This window comes from Bison bison, unplaced genomic scaffold, assembly GCF_000754665.1.
Source record: "Bison bison bison isolate TAMUID 2011002044 unplaced genomic scaffold, Bison_UMD1.0 scf7180017864239, whole genome shotgun sequence".
NCBI lineage: Eukaryota > Metazoa > Chordata > Mammalia > Artiodactyla > Bovidae > Bison > Bison bison.
The window spans coordinates 7,212,687-7,231,320 of NW_011494811.1; the positions used below are offsets into that span (position 1 = coordinate 7,212,687).

General features: G+C 47.9%; 1 protein-coding gene across 1 annotated transcript in view; it reads right to left on the reverse strand.

Moving 5' to 3' along the window:
* Positions 1-1,229: 1,229 nt before the first annotated feature.
* Positions 1,230-18,634, reverse strand: part of SYNE2 (spectrin repeat containing, nuclear envelope 2) — a 281,350-nt gene continuing 263,945 nt past the window's right edge. Inside the window, 15 exon segments of the mRNA XM_010846800.1 lie at positions 1,230-2,284; positions 2,739-2,785; positions 3,278-3,361; positions 4,070-4,261; positions 5,272-5,400; positions 6,357-6,557; positions 7,568-7,770; positions 8,475-8,589; positions 11,464-11,603; positions 12,502-12,570; positions 13,059-13,341; positions 15,236-15,430; positions 16,250-16,387; positions 17,806-17,988; positions 18,333-18,483. Of these exon segments, the coding sequence (XP_010845102.1) occupies positions 2,062-2,284; positions 2,739-2,785; positions 3,278-3,361; positions 4,070-4,261; positions 5,272-5,400; positions 6,357-6,557; positions 7,568-7,770; positions 8,475-8,589; positions 11,464-11,603; positions 12,502-12,570; positions 13,059-13,341; positions 15,236-15,430; positions 16,250-16,387; positions 17,806-17,988; positions 18,333-18,483 (2,353 nt within the window). The 3' untranslated portion in view covers positions 1,230-2,061.

Below are 18,634 nucleotides of genomic sequence, written 5' to 3' on the forward strand. Positions count from 1 at the left end.
ATAAGTTCATCTGTAGCTTTTTTTAGATTCCACATATAAGCCATATCATATTTGTCTTTCTCTTACTTCACTCAGTATGAGAATTATGGCTGAGTAATATTCCACTGTGTACATATGTGTGTATACACACACACACACACACACACACCGCCCCCCCACATCTTCTTTACCGATTCCTCTGTTGATGGACATTTAGGTCGCTTCCATGTGCTGGCTCTTGTGAATGGTGCTGCAATGAACATAGGGGTGCACTGTAGACGTTCTGATGATGGTTATCAGTGTGAGGTGGTACCTCATTTTAGTTTTGATTTGCTTTTGTCTAGTAATGTTGAGCATCTTTTCCCAGGCCTATTGGCCATCTGTATTTCTTCTTTGAAAAAATGTCTATTTAGGTCTCCTGTACATTTTTGGATTGGGTTTTTTTGTTGTTGAGTTGTACAGGCTGTTTGTATATTTTGGAAATGAAGCCCTTGTTGGTTGCTTCGTTTGCAAATACTTTCTCCCATTCTGTAGGTTGTCTTCTTGTCAAATGGTTTCCTTTGCTATGCCAAGACTGGTTAAGTTTGATTAGATTCTATTTATTTTTATTTCTATTGCCTTGGGAGACTGACGTAAGAAAACACTGGTGCCCTTTATGTCAGAGAATGTTTTACCTCTGATCTCTTCTAGGAGTTTTATGGGATCACGTCTTAAGTCTGTAAGCCGTTTTCTTTTTGTGCATGTTGTGAGGGTGTGTTCTAACTTCACTGACTTACATGCAGATATCCAACTTTCCCAACACCACTTGCTGAAGAGACTTTTTCCCACTTATATTGTTGCCTCCTTGGCAGAAGATCAACTGATCGTAAGTGTGTGGGTGTATTTCTGGGCTCTCTCTTCTGTTCCATTTGGATCAGTAACTTATCATTACACTCTTTGTTTGGGTGGGAGATAGATGGTGGTGCTGGAATTGTAGGAAAGCCAGATGGCTTTGTCTGTTAATATTCATTAAACACTATGTGTTGGTTGGCTCTGGAGAGAGCTGGGGATAAAAAATCTGAGTGAAATGATCCTTTCACATCCAACTTGTGCTGCCCTCATCTCCCCTATAAAACAGTAGAATATAAATCTTAGCTCAAAAATAGTAAAACCCATAAATCCCTTCAAATATTTTTAAAATATTTTTTCCTCTATGGAGGATTACGCATGACATTTAACGGCTTTGTAAATATAATCCATTATGACAAAGGTATGGCTTTTTTGTTTTGTTTTAATGAGAAACATCTGAGTTGTACATACCACAAACAGCTTCAAGTTTCTGCACCAATCCCCCATGGTAAAACAATTAAAACCTGAAGCATCACTTTAAGTGTGAAAAAGTCTTATAAAATTAACTTACAAAAATGTCCCTATCAAGTCCGTGGTTTGGCATTTACTGTACATTAGTCAAAAAAGCTCAAGCTAAAATTTGTTTTTAAAAAATCAAAGTTTACATTATTCATAGATTCTGCATTGTTAAAAAATATGCACAAATAACCACATCCATGCAATATAATTTCTTTAAAAATTTAAAGCAGTATAAAGAGCAGACCTAAGTACTGAACAGATCATTTTGGTTTTATAACCTGTAGCTCAAGATTGCTGCTGATTGAAGTAAAATTAATTCTAAACAAACATCTTAAATATGATTGTTTCAATCAATCAGCTAAGGGTGTGTGAGTTTCTGAACCATTTCCAAGGTGGAATCTGCTTGTTTCTGTAATATATATACTATGTGATGAATACTACTGTTCACTGACCATATTCACTACGTTTTAATAATGTGGTTTGACAAATCAGAATTCACAAAGTGCTTGGCTCTTCAGGAAACTGCTGTTTCCAAAGATCCCAAATCCAATCAATTGAGCTTTGCCAAACTGCCCGGAGTGACTGCTGCCCAGGGTCTGGAGAGAGCTCTCCCAAGTCAAGCCCAGAGGGAGGTATCCACAGCTGGCGGCCCTTGGACCAGTGCTCAGAGTCACTCACAGGGTGGACACCAAGTCAACAGGCTGGTGGCGTGGCACTGCGGGCTGGGCCGAGCCTCTATGTTGGGGGTGGCCCGTTGGTGTACCGCAGCATGGGGTAGAAGGACCTGGCAAAGTTGTTAGCCTGAGTGCAGCTGTAGTCCTCTTCGGAGGAGGGCAGCAGGCAGGCCAGGAACAGCAGCAGCAGCAGGAGCAGCTGGAGGGGCAGCGCTGCCCTGAACACCCGAGAAAGGAAGGAGCGCTGGGGCTTGGAGCTCTCAGGGGCAGCGGGACCAGGCACCCTGGCAACAGAGGAGATGAGAGCTGACTGGGAGTTTCTGGAGACCTCCCATCACCTGAGCCTCTGCTTGTGTAAGACCTGGCTAAGACTTCGTGTTCCCAATGCAGGGGGCCTGGGTTTGTCCCCTGGTCAGGGAACTAGAGCCAGCATGCTGCAACTAAAAGATTCCAAGTTCCGAAACTAGGACCCGGCACGGAAGAGAAGCCTAGCTCTTGCTTGCTTGCTAAGTCTTGCTTCAGTTGTGTCTGACTCTGTGCGACCCCATAGATGGCAGCCCACCAGGCTCCCCCGTCCCTGGGATTCTCCAGGCAAGAACACTGGAGTGGGTTGCCATTTCTTTCTCCTTCTAAATGGTAGAAAAGCAGTTTCTACAAAGATCTTGAGAGAGGCATTGGCAAGCCTGCTGGGGGACAGTTTAGGGCAGGAACCCACTGCTGTTACTGTGATGCTGTTACCTGCTGGCGGTCTTGTTCTTCTCTTTTGTAGTTTTCTCTGCTTCGAACTGCTGGATAAAAATAATCCAATTAGTAAATGGAAGATAATTTAGTTCTGTGAATGATAAAACATTCTTAAGTTATACATGTTTCTTAGGTTGTCTCAAAAGCTTGGCAGGAGGACTAGAGTAATACGTTTGAGATTACACTCTGAGGTAAGAAAATATTGGGTTGAACTAGCAAGAGTAGCATTTTTCCAGCCTGTTGAGCTGTTGCTGATGGAGAGATCAAGAAGCCCCTTTAGCAGTGCCCGGAGGGCTGCTGACTTCCACAATCCCAGGGAAGAGTACTGAGCACAGGACAGCCTTTCAGTCAGGTCTTTAAAAGTTTTTTTTTCCCCTCAAATCTCTGGAGTAAGCCACTCCACTGAGCAGCAGATTGAAGCAGAAATCTGCACTATTGTGAAATACTGGAAGGGAGCTTGGAGGTCCAAGTCCCGGTCATCTCAATAACTTTCAACAGTAATTAGTGTGGTTCCCCTGGCGGAAAGGGGCTCTCACCTTGGCTTGGGGAGCTGGCGCAGATGCTGCCAGAGGCTCTCCGTGGTCTACCTCGTCCACGCTGGGCAGAGGTGAGTCTGGGTTCTGAAATCCACACAAGAGTTCAGGGAAACGGAAGGCTCTGAAAAGTCTCAAGAGCACAGAACCTGCTTCCTGCAGTTTCTTCACTTTACTGCTTACCTACCCCTCCCCGACTCTGATCTTTCTAGAAGGAGAGAGGCTCTTCTAGTGCGCTCACTCCCCGCTTCTAAAATGGCCTTTCTTAAGGCTAGAGGGACTGTAAACAAGGTGAGGCCAGTCACATGCATTAAAACCCACAGCCGAACAGGACAGACAGCTGGACACGTGGTGTAATAGCGTGGCCATATGATCTGGGCTGCACAGGAGGAGAGGTGTACTCTGGGATGGAGAGGAGGGGCTGCTCTACATCTGGTGAGTCACCTGTTCTGGGCTGAATCACAGCTTAGAGAAGAAGGTAGACAAATCAGAGTGGTCAGAAGAGAGCGGCCAGGACAGTGAGAGGACCAGGAAGTGTCCCGTGAGAAAAGTGAGGGCGTGAAGGCAGAAAGGTCGCGGGGACTTGGTTTGTTTTCCACACGCCCCCAGCCACACTGATGGGTACTGCTGTCACCTCCTCCTCACAGATGACAAAACAACTTTAAAGAGCTTTCATAACTTATTCACACGGCAGAGCGGGCAGGGCTCCTCCCTCCCCTAGCAGAGCCGTAACATAGCTTTTCTGTTTGCATCTAACAGGACGATTCTATATTTAAGGGCTACCAGGGGACTCACCTGGCTTCGCTGCAAGGACACTAAGTCTTGGGACACTTGCTCAAGTAACTGTTTGAGTTTCTTCTCAATAACATGGACCTTCTCTTCAGCCTCAATGTAGTCTTCTCCATGCCCCTTGATAAGCAGGGTGCTGGAAATCTCTTGTAAGGAATTTACTTGAGGTTGACGTTCCACTAGCTCCTTTTCCAGTTGCTAGGAATAAAAAAGTGTGTAAAACAGTTGCTTATCAAAAGGGAAGCGAGTGTGGCTGGAAGCAGCTTTCTCAGTGCCGGGAAACTTCCGGGATGGATGGTGGCTGGTGCTCGTCCAGAACCACCCCCTTCTCCTATTTGCTAGTCCGCAAGCCTGGCATCATCTAGATAGCAAGTTGGTCATGCTCCATCCCTATTTTTTCAAATTCCTTGTCATTCTGGAGACATGATGCTGGGGAAATTAGAGGAAAGAGTGAGAGGGTGGTTTGGGAAGACTAGGCCCTCATCTAGTAATGGCAGGAAGTCGAGAGAAAATCTAAAGTGGGTAAACTGAGAGAGCGCAGCTTATGGTTAGAAAGAGCGATCAAGTGAATCTGCTTGTATTGTCTTGCTCGATGTCTAAAGTGGTAGCCACTAGACAATATGTGTCTACTTAAAGAAATTAAAAGTCCACTGCTCTGGAGAGTGGGGCTTTACAAAGATTTTAATACAAAAAATATTTTTTTAACAATGACCAACATTTCGATTAAATTTAAAATATTAAACCACATACAAATACATGGATAAAAATGTCACCCTGAGTGCAAGTGAGAATTACGGGTCTCATCTTCACTTGTTGGTGAAATATACACAAACACAACTACCCCCCAGGAAAAAGACTATGTGTGTGGATATAGAAAATTCATAGAGCTCACCAGGGCTGCAGGGCAACCAAACACCGCATTTCTTCCCAAATGAGCTCTATTCACAAGGGAGAAATACTTTAAACGGCCTTAAGGGTACCAGGATATTGCTAAACGCCTATAGCCCCAGTTCTACAGCGGTTTAGACTTCCTGCTCTGGAACACGGCGCTTCACCCTTGCGCTCATCCCACTTCAGCAGAGGGATACCAACTGGAACATGAGGCGGAACACCAGTGGACAGTTTCCAGAAATGCCAGGTGAGGCCGCTCGGTCCTGAGGTCCTGCACAGGCCAGTGGTGGCGCAGGGCCCCTTAGGAGGAAACTCACCACGAGTTCTTCCCGACACGCCAGGAGAGCCTGGGGGTCTGCCTCCGGGTCGGTGACATGAGCCTTCTGCCGCCGGCTCTCAGCACTCGCTAACCACAGCAGCAGACTTTGACTCAGCTGGTGAAAGTCCTTAAAAACAGCAGACATCAGGGCACTGCCTTTTCTCAGTCTGTGAAGGCAGGTGTGCTGGGAAGCAGCTTACTATGATAATCCATCAACAGCACTTGCTCTTCTGGGTTTTACTCAGTGACTAAAAGGGCCAGATTTAAACTAGATGCCAGGCCCCCCCCATCCCAGTGGAGGGAAAGCAGGACAAGAGAGCACTTGGCATGTCCCAGGAGGCATGGTGAACTCTGCCAAGTGCAAAGTGTTAGCTGGAAGGTGGGTGTCAGCATGCCCCACACAAATTACTCAATGAATGTGCTGATTCAGTGATCGAGGGAGACCCCTCAACTGAACAGACTATGGCCCAGGGACAGGCTGCACGTGGGCTCGGTGGTGGGCTCCTGTTCTCTAAGAGGGGCCAGAGCTAACCCGGGCTGGCCATTTACTATGTGTCAGGTGCTGGGCCAAGGTTACACATGTGGAGTTGCAGAAAATACCCTGTGAGGTAGGCACTGGAATTATCCCCATTTTTCAGATGAAAAAACTGAGGTCTAGAAGGTTCAGTGCTTTCCCCACAGTCACACAGTTACTAAAGCTACAGAGCAGGGTTAAGCTGCTCCCTGTTCCAAGGCCAGATCTCTAAATCACTCTGCTATCCAGCCTTCTTGGCAAAAGGACAGACACAGTGCAGGGCTGGTCTGACATTTCCAACCTACTGGAACGCTTGCTGGAACCCATATACTATGGGTGGGCCTGGGTGGCAGAGTGGGAAATGCAGGGTGAGTATCAGGTATCTGAGAAGACAGCAGGTGGGCCTCTTGGGAGACAAATGGTGAAGCACATGCTTCTTAAGCACAAGCCGTATTTGGCTGTGCCAGAGCAGCCTGACGATGATAAAAATACCTCTTCTCCCGCCCACGTGGGCCTGGCTGTGCCCCGGACTAAGCCTTGGGCACTGGCTGGGTGCTGAGTCGGCGTACCTGGCACTGCATGAGCGACCGCCGCAAACCCTCTCTCCAGCTCTCCACCGCGCCCAGGGCCGTGTTCCAGCGCAGGGTCAGCTGGCCGACTCTATCTTGGAGTTCTTTGGACTCGGCGCTCTCGCTCTGCAGAAATTCTTTGCTGTTCACGTTGACGGAGACCACTAAGGCCTTGTAGGTGTCAAAGGCTTTCAGTATCTCCTACCGCAGAGGGAAAAGGCTGGGTCAGGCACTCTGAAAACGGTGATGTGGGGTTCATTTTGAACCTCTGTGGGGAACAGATCTTCCAGACAGTCCTCCGAGCTTTGGCCCCGAATACCAGAGCAGCGTGGCCTGTGACTGGCTGAGAGGCATCAGGTGAGGGAGCTGCCATACAAGGTCACAACTTGGCTGGCCAGCTGACCAGACCCAGGGCGGCGGTCTGTCTCCTGGGGGACCAGCTATACCGGAGGCATGAATGGACCCCCTGACCTCTGTTTGGCTTAATAACATTTCTGGATCAGATTAAAAGCCTTCCAGGTAAAACACATGAAGCTATCCAGCGTTTGCCTCTTAGGCATCACAAAAGTGTTACTTCTTAGAATGAATGGTAACCCCTGATATATCAAGGCACAAAGTAAAACAATAGTACAAATGTGAAGACTGCCTGGATACCCCAAAACTCCTATCCTGGGTCCTCTTAGGAGACCAGGCTCATGTGCAGAGCACCCCCAAAGTGCAGGGCTCAAACCACCCCTCTCCTAGGGCTAGTTCTGGTGGGGCCAGGGCTGACTGTGTGGGTGCCAGCTCCACTGTAACTCCTGATCTGAGTTACAGATCAGGCTACAGAATTTGTCAGTGGGTAAGCCGTCCTCCGTCCCACCCTCAACACCACCCCCAGTGCTGCCTGCACATAGTTTGGAAAGGTATTTCTAAGCTGCCTGCCACGGCCACTGGTGCCTCCGTAAGAGTCTAGGGAGTCTAGGACTGCTCCCTCTGCAGTCAGATCAAAGCTCTGGGCTTTGAGATCATTTGGAGATGCTCCTCTGAATTAAAATACAAATCTTCATCTGTCTCCTTGCTGGTTACAGAAGTAAAACAGGAGAGACTATTGAACACACGCTGTGTACATGCCACCCCCGACGCAGCTAGCAGATCTGACGTGCTCGTACACACAGCCAGTGTTTGCACGTGCATTCTGAAGCCCTCTTCCCTGCCACACTCTCACTCACCTTCAGCTTCTTCACTTGGCGTTCCATTTCCTGCATATCAGAGGGAGGTTCTGCCAGCTTTAACGTCTCCAGCTCTGCTCCAGTTTTTTCCAGCCAAGGGGTGATGTTGCTGATATCAGAGTTCAGCTTCTGCAGGTTTTGTTTTTTTCTGAGCTTATTGTGAAGTTCTTGTGCTTGGATCAGTTCCCATCTGTCAAAGGCACCTGGAATAAAAAAGCCGCCAATAAAAAGAAGCAATAATGCAAACAGATTTCTCTGCTTCCAACTAATTCAGGGTCACGGTGATAAAACCTGGAGGCGATGCTCCTTGCAGGAGGCCCGGGGTTAGCACTTCCCCCGAGTGTGGAACAGCACGTTTCCTCCGCTCTGGTTCAAGGCCTGTGCCAGTGTACTCTCACAGGGCCTGGGACAAGCTGCGGAGTGGCTAGGAGGCCCAACATGTTGCCAAGATGCTCTGTGGTCCCATGTTCAACACTCCAGTTCATGCTGTATTTAAGATGCTCTGTCCTCCTGTCCATGAGTGATCAGGTCAATGCTATGAACTTGACTTAGTGTCAGTTGAGTCATTACTTTTACGGTAAAAGGAGACACCTGACACACACTTTGATCATCATCTTCATGTCTGATCTTTGCACACAAGCAAAGTCATGCAGGTGCAAACAGGCCCTTCATCATATGAGGCTCATTTTGTCAATATTTAAAGAATAGTTGTGAAAGTAAAGTGAATAGCCTAGGAATTTGTTCATAAATAAAAGTCAGCTGGATCTAAAATAACATTAGCTGCTCTAGGTCAAGTTTAGAAGTTTGGTGAATCAGGTAATAGGTGTTGAGCAGAGACTTAGAGTAAATGTCTAACCAACCCAAGACATAGTCTCTGCCTCTGAACAACTGCCTGATCTAACTGTACCTGACTGCTGACCAGTGAGGGCAGCCAGGTCTTCATCTTCCTGCTGTGCACTGCCAGTCAGAACCCCTGGATCTTCCTTGCCACCTTCAGTCCCTGGAGACAACAGCAGTTTTACCTAGAATGAGACAATTTTTACATTACCATCTATAAATTTTAAAGGCTGTCTGAAGACTGTCTTGGTTCATAGTAACAGGTAAGAAATGAAGATATGGAGCCCTTTCCTTCAAAGGGTAACTTGTTGGTAATGCAGAGGCACTTAAGTGTACGGGTAGCACTTGTAAGGAGCAGAACTGATGGCAAAAATAAAGTCTCATCAAAGGCCCAGGGAGGGGGAAGCAGGTGAGAGGTCAATGTTGGGAACAGAATGGCCTGATTTAATGTGAGGCTTCCTAATGCTCCCCTATTGAAATGTGCGAAAAGACCAAACAATTGTTGAGCTTACCAGACTGTGCTGTGTTAGCACTTTTACATTTGCACAGTTTTTTACAAAATTTTCGTTATCCCTCCCAGTCACTCTGTAGAACTGGGTGGCATCATCACCACCAGGTATCAGAAATAGAGCACAAATCTGCCAACTAGGGCCCTTCGTGACAAACCTTTTCCTTTCAGTGCATACACCGACTCTTCTGTTATCACAGAGCTAATTGTGCTGTTACCTCAGGCCTTCCCAAAAATAAATGTATCTTTTAGAAAAGTCATGTTTTTTGGATTGTGTCCGTATGGTCTATTTGTGTGGCATGAAAGAAAAAAAAAAAAGGCAAAAACCCCTCAGATTTGTGGTTGCAGACACATCCAAAAAGGGTTGAGCTTTTGAAAGTGGGCAGGTAAGAACACAAGCATAGTCACCTGCAGAGGCCATACCACATGCCCTGGATGCAAAGCAAAGAGTGAGGTGCGGGGGGTCTCTCCCTGAGGCCATCGGGTCTTACTGTGCACCACAAAGGGACAGAGTTGAAATGCTAACTGCTTGCTGAAGAGTTTCTGAGTTGGGTACGGACAACCCATTATCAAATGACTAGGCTCTGACCATGTTTAGGCAGAATCTTCCCCGCTGTCTAGCAACATGCACTCCTATATGCAGAGGGGACTTTGAGGATGAATCTAGTGATGCTCACATCACTTTTGGGTTCTCTAAGAGATGACACTAAGAATGTGTGAGACGTTTTAATTTCGACTTGCTGGTCACTAATTCTCAATACTGAGAATGATCTGGGGCCAACATTAAATCCTGGGCTTGGCTGGCTCCCAACAGCTGCATAACCAGAGCATGGCAAGGACTTACGCTGCCTGAGGAACATGTAACTAGAAGAAACAGTCACCAGTAGAACAAGAACAACAAACCATATCAGTAGTGATGATAATGCTGGTGACCACTTCTGAGGGCCTCATTTATGTTTTCATACACATTAATCCTAGCAGCAACTATGGAAGGTAGATTTTTGTTTTTAAATGAATTTTTATTGGAGTACAGTTCCTTACAATGCTTGGTCAATTTCTGCTACATAGAAAAGTGAATCAGCTATATGTATTCATACATCCCCTCTTTTTTGGATTTCCTTCCCATTTAGATCACCACAGAGTACTGAGGAGAGTCTCTTGTGCTATCCAGTAGGTTCTCATTATTTATCTATTTTATACGTGGAGGCTTCCCTGGTGGCTCAGATGGTGAAGAATCTGCCTGCAGTGCAGGAGACCCAGGTGGGATCCCTGGGTTGGGAAGATCCCCTGGAGGTGGAAATGGCTACCCACTCCAGTATTCTTGCCTGGAGAATCCCATGGGCAGGAGAACAGGTGGGCTACAGTCCATGGGGTTGCAAAGAGCTGGATACGACTGAGCGACTAACACACATACACGGTAGTGTGTAAATGTCAATCTCAAGCTCCCAATTCGGCCCATACCCTCTCTCCCCCTTGGTGTCCATATCTTTGTTCTCTTATGTCTGTGTTTCTATTTTTTCTTTGAAAATAAGATCATCTATACCATTTTTCTAGATTCCACACATATGCGATATTATATGGTATTTGTTTTCCTTTTCTGACTTTATGTCAGGTAGGTTTACCTTCAGGTAAGGAAGGCTTACAGGGGTAAGTTAAGTGTTTACAGCCCTGGAGCAATTTCCTCATACGGCTGGGAATCAAACCCAGGTCTACTATTGGTTGTTCAGTCCCTCACTTGTGTCTGACTCTTTGTGACCCCATGGACTGCAGCACTGTCCTTCACTATCTCCCAGAGTTTGCTCAAACTTATGTCCACTGAGTCGATGATGCCATCCAACCAGCTCATCCTCTGTCTACCACTGCACACTGTCATCTTTCTGAATAGGAAGTCACAATTTTTTGACTAGAATGTATGTGCTGTGCTTAGTCGCTCAGTCGTGTTCAACTCTTTGCAACCCCATGGACTGTAGCCCGCCAGGTTCCTCTGTCAAGGCAAGAATACTAGAGTGGACTGCTATGCCCTTCTCCAGGGGATCTTCCCGACCCTGGGACTGAACCCAGGTCTCCTGCATTGCAGGTGGATTCTTTATCGACTGAGCCACCAGGGAAGCCCCAAAATACTGGAGTGGGTAGCCTATCCCTTCTCCAGGGGATCATCCCAACCCAGGAATTGAACCGGGGTCTCCTGCATTGCAGGTGGATTCTTTACCAGCTGACCTACCATAGTCAAGGTGAATATATCAAAGCTTTGGGAGCTCAGGAACAGCTCAGAAAGGCCACCACTTTGCTTCTCTGCTGTTTGCACAGATGACTGACTCAACAGTAATAACCATGGTCATCGTGTGTCAGCACTCAAAGATGGTGTTTAGCCAGACACCCATCTCTAAGTCTAGTCAGTTGTGCCAGAGTCCTCATGAAGTATGTCACCATGGGAAAACCAACCCCAAATATGCCTGGCAGGTGAGCACATGCAGTATACACCAAAATCTCTCTCTCTTTAAAACTGTAACTCATGGATGTGGGTTATACTCTCAGTGGGGTCAAGACTTACATAGGCTGGTTTATAAGGGGTGCTGGAATCAGAGGGGATGGGTTGAACATTCCTGTCACCTCCCATTTGTTTGTAGCGACGCTTGGGACAGGAAGGGCTGTCAGGAACATGCCACGAGGGGCCTTCAGAAATGGATTTGCCTGAAACAAAAGAATGGCAAGTGACGGTCCATTCTCTCCAACCAAAGGGTTCATATTTAGTTACACAAAAAAGGTCATGGGTAACGTGGCATCGGGTTACAGTATAATATGAGTTCTGCAGCTTTCCTTGCAAAGCATGCATGTTTGCAAAATGTCAGTATGTCCCAGAAGGGGATGAAATGAGACTCATGCAACTGAGCGACACTGGGTCTTCACTAGGTGGGTTCACGATGGAGCACGACAAACATGATCTGCTGTGAGATGAATGGCCTTTTGGAGCCGGGGGCCCTAGTGGCAGGGGCGCTGGCAGCAAGGCTGGGTCTGGGGCCTGAGAGAACTGAAGCTCTCTCAGGAGTGCGAGGAAGAGTGAACATCAGGGTAGATTCAAGGGCCCCAGGGGCGCTCGTGGCTCTAGCCAACCACTGCAGGTGGGGATGGGGCAGGGAAGGAAGAGCAGAGCTGAAAGTCAGGGAGACGAAGGTGTCTTCTCCTGTGGCAAAGGCAGCGGTACCCTCACCCCCCACCCTCTTCCCAGGAAATCACCATAAGCAAGGTAGGTAGTTCCAAACCAAGCCACCCTGAAGAAAGCTTGGCCAGTGCCAAAGGACTTGAGTTAGATGGAGAGAAAAATTTTTAAAGGCACCGTGAAGAACTCCTTCCACATGGGCCTGAGGGGGAGGAGAAGGATGGTGTGGAGACTGCTCTGGTCTGGAGGGTTTTGCATGGAGCACGAAGCTATATGTGAGTATGGCAGTGCGCATACACCATGACGCGAGGACCAAGGCGCATGGTGTCCACAGAAGGCAGAGGTCAGACACGACATGGGAGCGAGGTTTAGGATGCAGTGCGTGCCACAGGACGCTGCCATGTTGAGACACATGCATGGGCAGGGGCCTACCAGAAGACGCTTTCAAAGTTTTTGTGGTCATTTTAAGATATGCCTCAGGATTTTCAAGGATTTCTATATCTGAAAAAGAACAATGTCATTTTCCTCACTGCAGGCGCTGTAGATGAATGTCCAAGGATTAAAACAGTAGAAACATTGTCACCTGGGAGGAGAAAAGTAACTATCCTTCATCTGTTTTATTTAAAAGATTTAAAAAAACAGGATTTTTTTTCCAGCCAACTCCTGACCATCCAAAGTAGTGCTGGGGGAGAGGAACTGCATAGAAAGGACAGAGACAATCCCTGATAACTCTGCAAAACTCAACTGAGAAGTCCGCTGATGAGCCTCCAATATCCAGAGCCATCATCAAACAGCCTTCACATCCCAATGCAGATTTTATTTTTCCCTTTCATTCCATCAGTAATAGGAACGAGCCAGCTCTCAGGGTCAGAGGTGGGCAGGACAGACACAGGAAGCCACAGGATGTCTGGTCAACCACAGGCTGCACTCTGACTACCAAGAGCTGGGCGTGTGGCTCGGGCGCTGAGAACAGCCGCCTGGGTCCATACCTGACAGTGCACTGTAGTAGGGGCCCTCCTCGTCTTCCTCGTGAGAGGAGGAGCCCCCCACATCGCCTGTGTGGTCCCACTCCAGTGGGATGGAGTCCACGCTGACAGGGGTCTCGCAGCCAGAGCGCTCGGGCCCCAGCGCTGGGGGCACCAGTTGACAAAGGGACTGCGGGGATGAGGGCTCCTCACTTGCTCCCCTTTTACGCCAAGAGTCGTCTTGGATCTCTCTGGGGTCTTCCACGTCTGTCTCGTTCTCAGAGGCCTCCTTTTCATCTTCCAAGCCCTACAACAGGGGTGTCCAGTTTTCAGAATGAACCAAATCATAGCCTGTTGCCATGATGAGGAGAGTTAGCAGCTAAGTCTGCCCAACTAGCAGCTCCTGAGAATGGCTACCACCAGTGTTTCTGAGGAGACTTTGAAAAGAATCGGGTCCCCAGGCCCTGCCTGTGGTTATTCCAATTTAGAGTATCAAGTGTGGGACCCAGAATCTATAGTTTCCAAAACTCCACCTTCTTTCCTCAGAAAACCGGAAACTTGATCATCTAAGTTAAATATATAGAAGATAAGGAAATGGAGGACAAAGTTTCACTGATGGTTAATGGTAGGTTCATCTAAGAATCAGAAAATTAAAAAACAATTTTAAAGGCCATTAGCATGTTCTAAAAGGAAATTCACAACATCATGCCCCAGGCTCGCTCTTCTTATCCCCCAATCTTACTGTTCCAAATACAGAATTTTATTCCCCTATGTTACAATTACTTTGTAGTAATTGTATATATAGAGAAAAATGACTATATGGTTATGTTATAAAATGAAGGAATTGAGGGCAATTTTTAAAGAAGTTGTTTCAAGTTGGCCAGTTGGAGACATAAAGATAGAAAAAGTGGCCAATCGTGTTGGTCAGTGGTCACCAGTGAAACTTCTGGCAGAGGCAGTGAGCTGTAAATAATGGCCTTGACTCCACTTGAACGTTCCAGAGGCGCCTCTCTCCAGGGAAACATCACAACTTTTTTGGAAAGCTGGTGCTTTTGGTGCTTCAAAGGTGAGAATAAAGCACTGCTACTGCTGCTACTGCTAAGTCGCTTCAGTCGTGTCCGACTCTGTGCGACCCCATAGACGGCAGCCCACCAGGCTCCCCCGTCCCTGGGATTCTCTAGGCAAGAACACTGGAGTGGGTTGCCATTTCCTTCTCCAATGCAAGAAAGTGAAAAGTCAAAGTGAAGTCGCTCAGTCATGTCCAACTCTTAGCGACCCCATGGACTGCAGCCTACCAGGCTCCTCCGTCCATGGGATTTTCCAGGCAAGAGTACTGGAGTGGGGTGCCATTGCCTTCTCCGAATAAAGTACTAGAAAGGCACAAATATTAAGATACAGGAAAAGGCTGATACATCACCAAGTTACTGCCAGAAGCAAAACCAGGACAGTTACCATCATATCCTGGGGGTACTGACACAGGCCAGAGAAGCTCTGTGCTGAGGAACCCGTGGGAAACAGGTAAGAGGAACAAGAACTTGCAGGAGGGCCATCCTTTCCACTGAGAAATAGCAGCTCCTCAGTAAGTATGGTTCTATATTAGTAAGAGTGGAAAGAACATTTTTCAACTCAGCTTCTTGAAGCAGACTCGCAGACACAGAGTACTGAGGCTACTAGTGAGGAGAGGGTAGCAGCATCGGGGTAGGGGGAGTACGAGGTACACACCATCAGGTAAAAACGAGCTTCGAGGATACACTGTACAACACGGGAATACAGCCAGTATTTCATAATAACTATAAATGGAGTATAACTTTGAAACACTGGATCACTATACCATACACCTGTGACATATAATATTGTACAGCAACTACGCTTTAATAAAACAAAAACACAGGTTGTTTTTTTTTTTTTAAAAAAACAAAAACCAAACTATCGTTAGCTGTAACATGGTAAGTTTCCCAGTCTTTAAAAGTGGAGTCAAGGAACCTCCATGGTGGTCCAGTTGCTAAGACTCCACACTCTTGCTGCAGGGGGCCCGGGGCTCGATCCCTGGGGTCAGGGAACTAGACCCCACATGCTGCAACTAAAGAGCCTGTGTGCCCGTCTCAGACCCAGGGCAGCCAAATAAATAAGTATTAAAAAAGTGGAGTCAAATATCAGCTTTGGGTGGCCCAGAACCCCTGTGGGAGGGGCGGTGCCCTTACCGGCGCGTGGGAGGTGAGCCTCCGGTGGAACCGGGAGACCCTGCCGAACACTTCCTGGCAGTATCGGTGCAGCTCCTCCAGCTCGTCCTCAATCAGCACGGCGTCCAGGGGCTCGCTCTTCTGAATGAGCTGCTCCCCAAAAACGATGAGCTGATCAATCTTGTTGGTATTTAACGTAATCTCCTGCTGGAAACCCTATTTAGAGGATGAAGAAGAAAGGATTTCAAACTCTAGCTTCATCAATTTTGAACTAAGTGACTATAATGAGTTAAGAATTTAAAATGATCATACACATTTTTTTCTTTCCCCTTTTGGGCACGGACTTTTCCAATTAAAATAATTCTAAGGGTCTGGCACAAACGGACATTTACTGCTTTTGGGTGTGAGAAGTGTCTGTTCCTGGTCCTACTGTTTCTTTTTTATTAACTTATTTATATTTTTATTGGAGTATAGTTGCTTTACAAGGTTGTGTTAGTTTCCACTGCACAGCAAAGTGTATCGGTTATGTGCATACACATATCCCCTCTTTTTTGGGTTTCCTTCCCGTTTAGGTCACCAGGGGCACTGGGTCGAGTTCCCCGCGCTAGACAGTAGGATCTCACTAGTTATCTATTTTAGACATAGTATCAACAGTGTATGTATGTCAATCCCAGCCTCCCAGTCCATCCCACGCTCCTGAGGGAGAGTTTCGTCCTGCCTCAGCCCACAGGTGTACTCAGACTTGAGTACTGGAGAAACAGCATCTTATGAACGAAGTTCTCTTTGGCACCTCAGGAGTGTTCTCCCCTTGGACGATTATAAATGACAAAGAGAACGAAGGGCCTCATTCCAATGACCCCTGGACTGTAAGGAACGGTATGCCTGCTTGTGATAACCTGGCAGGACGCAGGTGGATGCGGTCTGGCTGCTCCGGCAGCTCTGGAATCTGCTCTTAGGGTGTCAGGTGGAGTCTGTACTTGGCCAGCTCTCCACAGGGTGCGCTCTGTGGGGAGGAGCCAGGGAGGCAGGCCTTACGTTCAGCTGGCGCATCTTGTCGTCAGCATCGCTCTCTGAGAAGTGCTCCACGTTGGTCAGCTGTAGGTCCATCTCCGTGAGCCACACCAGGATGCTCTCCCTGGTCCCCTCAAATTCCTCCCTTTGGTTGGTGAAATGCTACAAAAAGGGGGAGAAGGTCACATTTGTGTTGATGGCAGAACAGGAGTTCAGGCAGACAGCAAGGTCACTTTCAGCACAGGGGAAGGGGAGCCTGGGGTACCCCCAGAGGCCCACTCAGCATGCAGGGGGACCGCTGTGGGGTCAGGAGCATGGGGTCTGGTCCTGGCTGTTATACCAACAAGCCCCCTAACTTGTCTGAGTCTCAGTGTCTGCTGGTAAATGAGGTGAGGTGTGGGAATGTTGACCATGATCTCTAGGGTTCTTTCAGCAATGGAAATTCTACAATTCTCTAGTCTAGGTCAGTGATTTTCCTAGTCTGTCCTTTGAGGAAACCCCTTAAGAGTCCAGCCCAGGCATTTGCCTGTTTCTACCTGTTAGCTTTCTATGGGAACTTTTTTCAAGATGGAAAAGTACCCATCTCGGGGTTGAACCTGGACTAGTGCCCGATCTGCCTTCACTGATACAATTCCGAGTGTCTTTCCTCAAAGAAAAAACCCAGATTTATCACCTCCAATTCAGGAGGCCTCTCGGGTTACCACCTCATAGACAGGCAGCTGATTCTCAGACAAACACTGTGCCAAGTGAAGGCTTTGCTGGTCACAGTCAAATTAGCAGGAGATAAATGAACACAAGGGGGTGTCTGAAAAGCTAGCCAATTTCTTCTCCCTGAGAAGGTTAAAAAAAAAAACAAAAAAACACACACCCAGATTTGCCTTTTCTTAGAATGGCTTTAACAGCGCTCAGCCTTGAGAATAGAATCAAGGATTAAAATTACTTCCTTCAGCCACCACCCACACCGGTCCTGTCCGTTTACACCTGGACTCACAAAGCGCTGACATATGATATCTTAGGAGTTACAGAACCCTAAGGTGACTGTTTATACCCCAGAACCAAACCCAACATTTGAGGTTCATCAGTTGCTCTAAAATTGGGAGAACAGTCACTGTCCCCAACCCCCAACACAGAGGGGGCTCTGTCCATCCCCTCACAGTGCGAGAGCCAACAGGACACATGGGCAGACGGCAAAGTGCGCCTCTTCCGAGATTAAGAGGTACCTTCACCAGACCCAGTGACGACAGTGCCCCAGACCCTGGGCAGTGTGGGTGTCACCCTTGGGGGTGACAGAAGCTGAAAAAAGCAATGTATTTGGTAACACAAATCCCATAAACAGGTTCTGTTCAGACCTATTCTGAAGCAAATGAGTTCTTTAAAAAAAAATTTTTTTTTTGGCAGCTCTCATGGCAGCTTTGGGCTTAGACAAAGGGGAAGGCTCTGCGGGAAGAATGCTAAGACAGCTTAGGCCTCAAGAGACACCTTCTACCCGCTGCTTTTGTTACAAGCCTGACTGATATCAAGTATCAGCTTCCCACACCCCCCAGCATCTACAAGTGACCCGGTGACGTAGAGGGGGTTACTCTGAGTCTCCGCAGGATGGCCGTGACCCGCTTCTGGAGGTTGTCCCATCGCTGGTTGCCCTCATGCACCATCTGCTTCAGTTTGCTGGCCGTGTCGGTGCGGTTCTCACGGGCCAGCCGCCGGTACTGCTTGTTGATGAGCTCCAGCTGCGTCAGCCTCTCGTGGATCTGCCGCTGGAAGGCCTGCAGCAGGCGGGGACCGTCAGTGCCACAACTCCAGGCCCCAGGCCACCTGCCTCAAGTGTCCATCCCCAAAGGAAAGGCACGGGTCGCTAGCTTCACTCATTCTTTTGATGCTACCAGGGAACAGCCTTTCAAGGTCATGGCCAGGTGGTTAGCATGAATCAGTAATGCCCTGCAAAGTCGCTGGAGCAGCCGATACAGACTGGGCGGCCCTGACTAGGGGTGGGGAAGCCTGCCACTCATAGGAAGACCCTGTAGCCATCCCCGAGCCCTGCGAGTTCCTGGTTCTCAGGACCACTGGCTGGAAGGTGCCGCTGGGGGGCAGGGGGTGGTTGGGTCTTTACCTCAAACCTCTTCAGCTCCTCTTTGGCAACCGTGTACAACACCTCGGAGGAATTCGGACAGGCCGCTGTCCTCTCGGCAGCCTTGAGCCAGTCCTCAAAGCGGGAGTAATCATCTAGAAACTTCTGCCACAGCCTCCACGTCTCCTCAATTCTAATGGAAGGAAAGAACTCAATGCAAGCTGCCTATTCCAATCAGAGCTTTCGTACAGCTTCTTCTCCCTTGACTGGTCCCACTTCCAGCCCTGGCCCCATGCACTGGCACTAAAAGTCTGGGGGTCGGGGGGGTGGTGGGGGTGATTCTG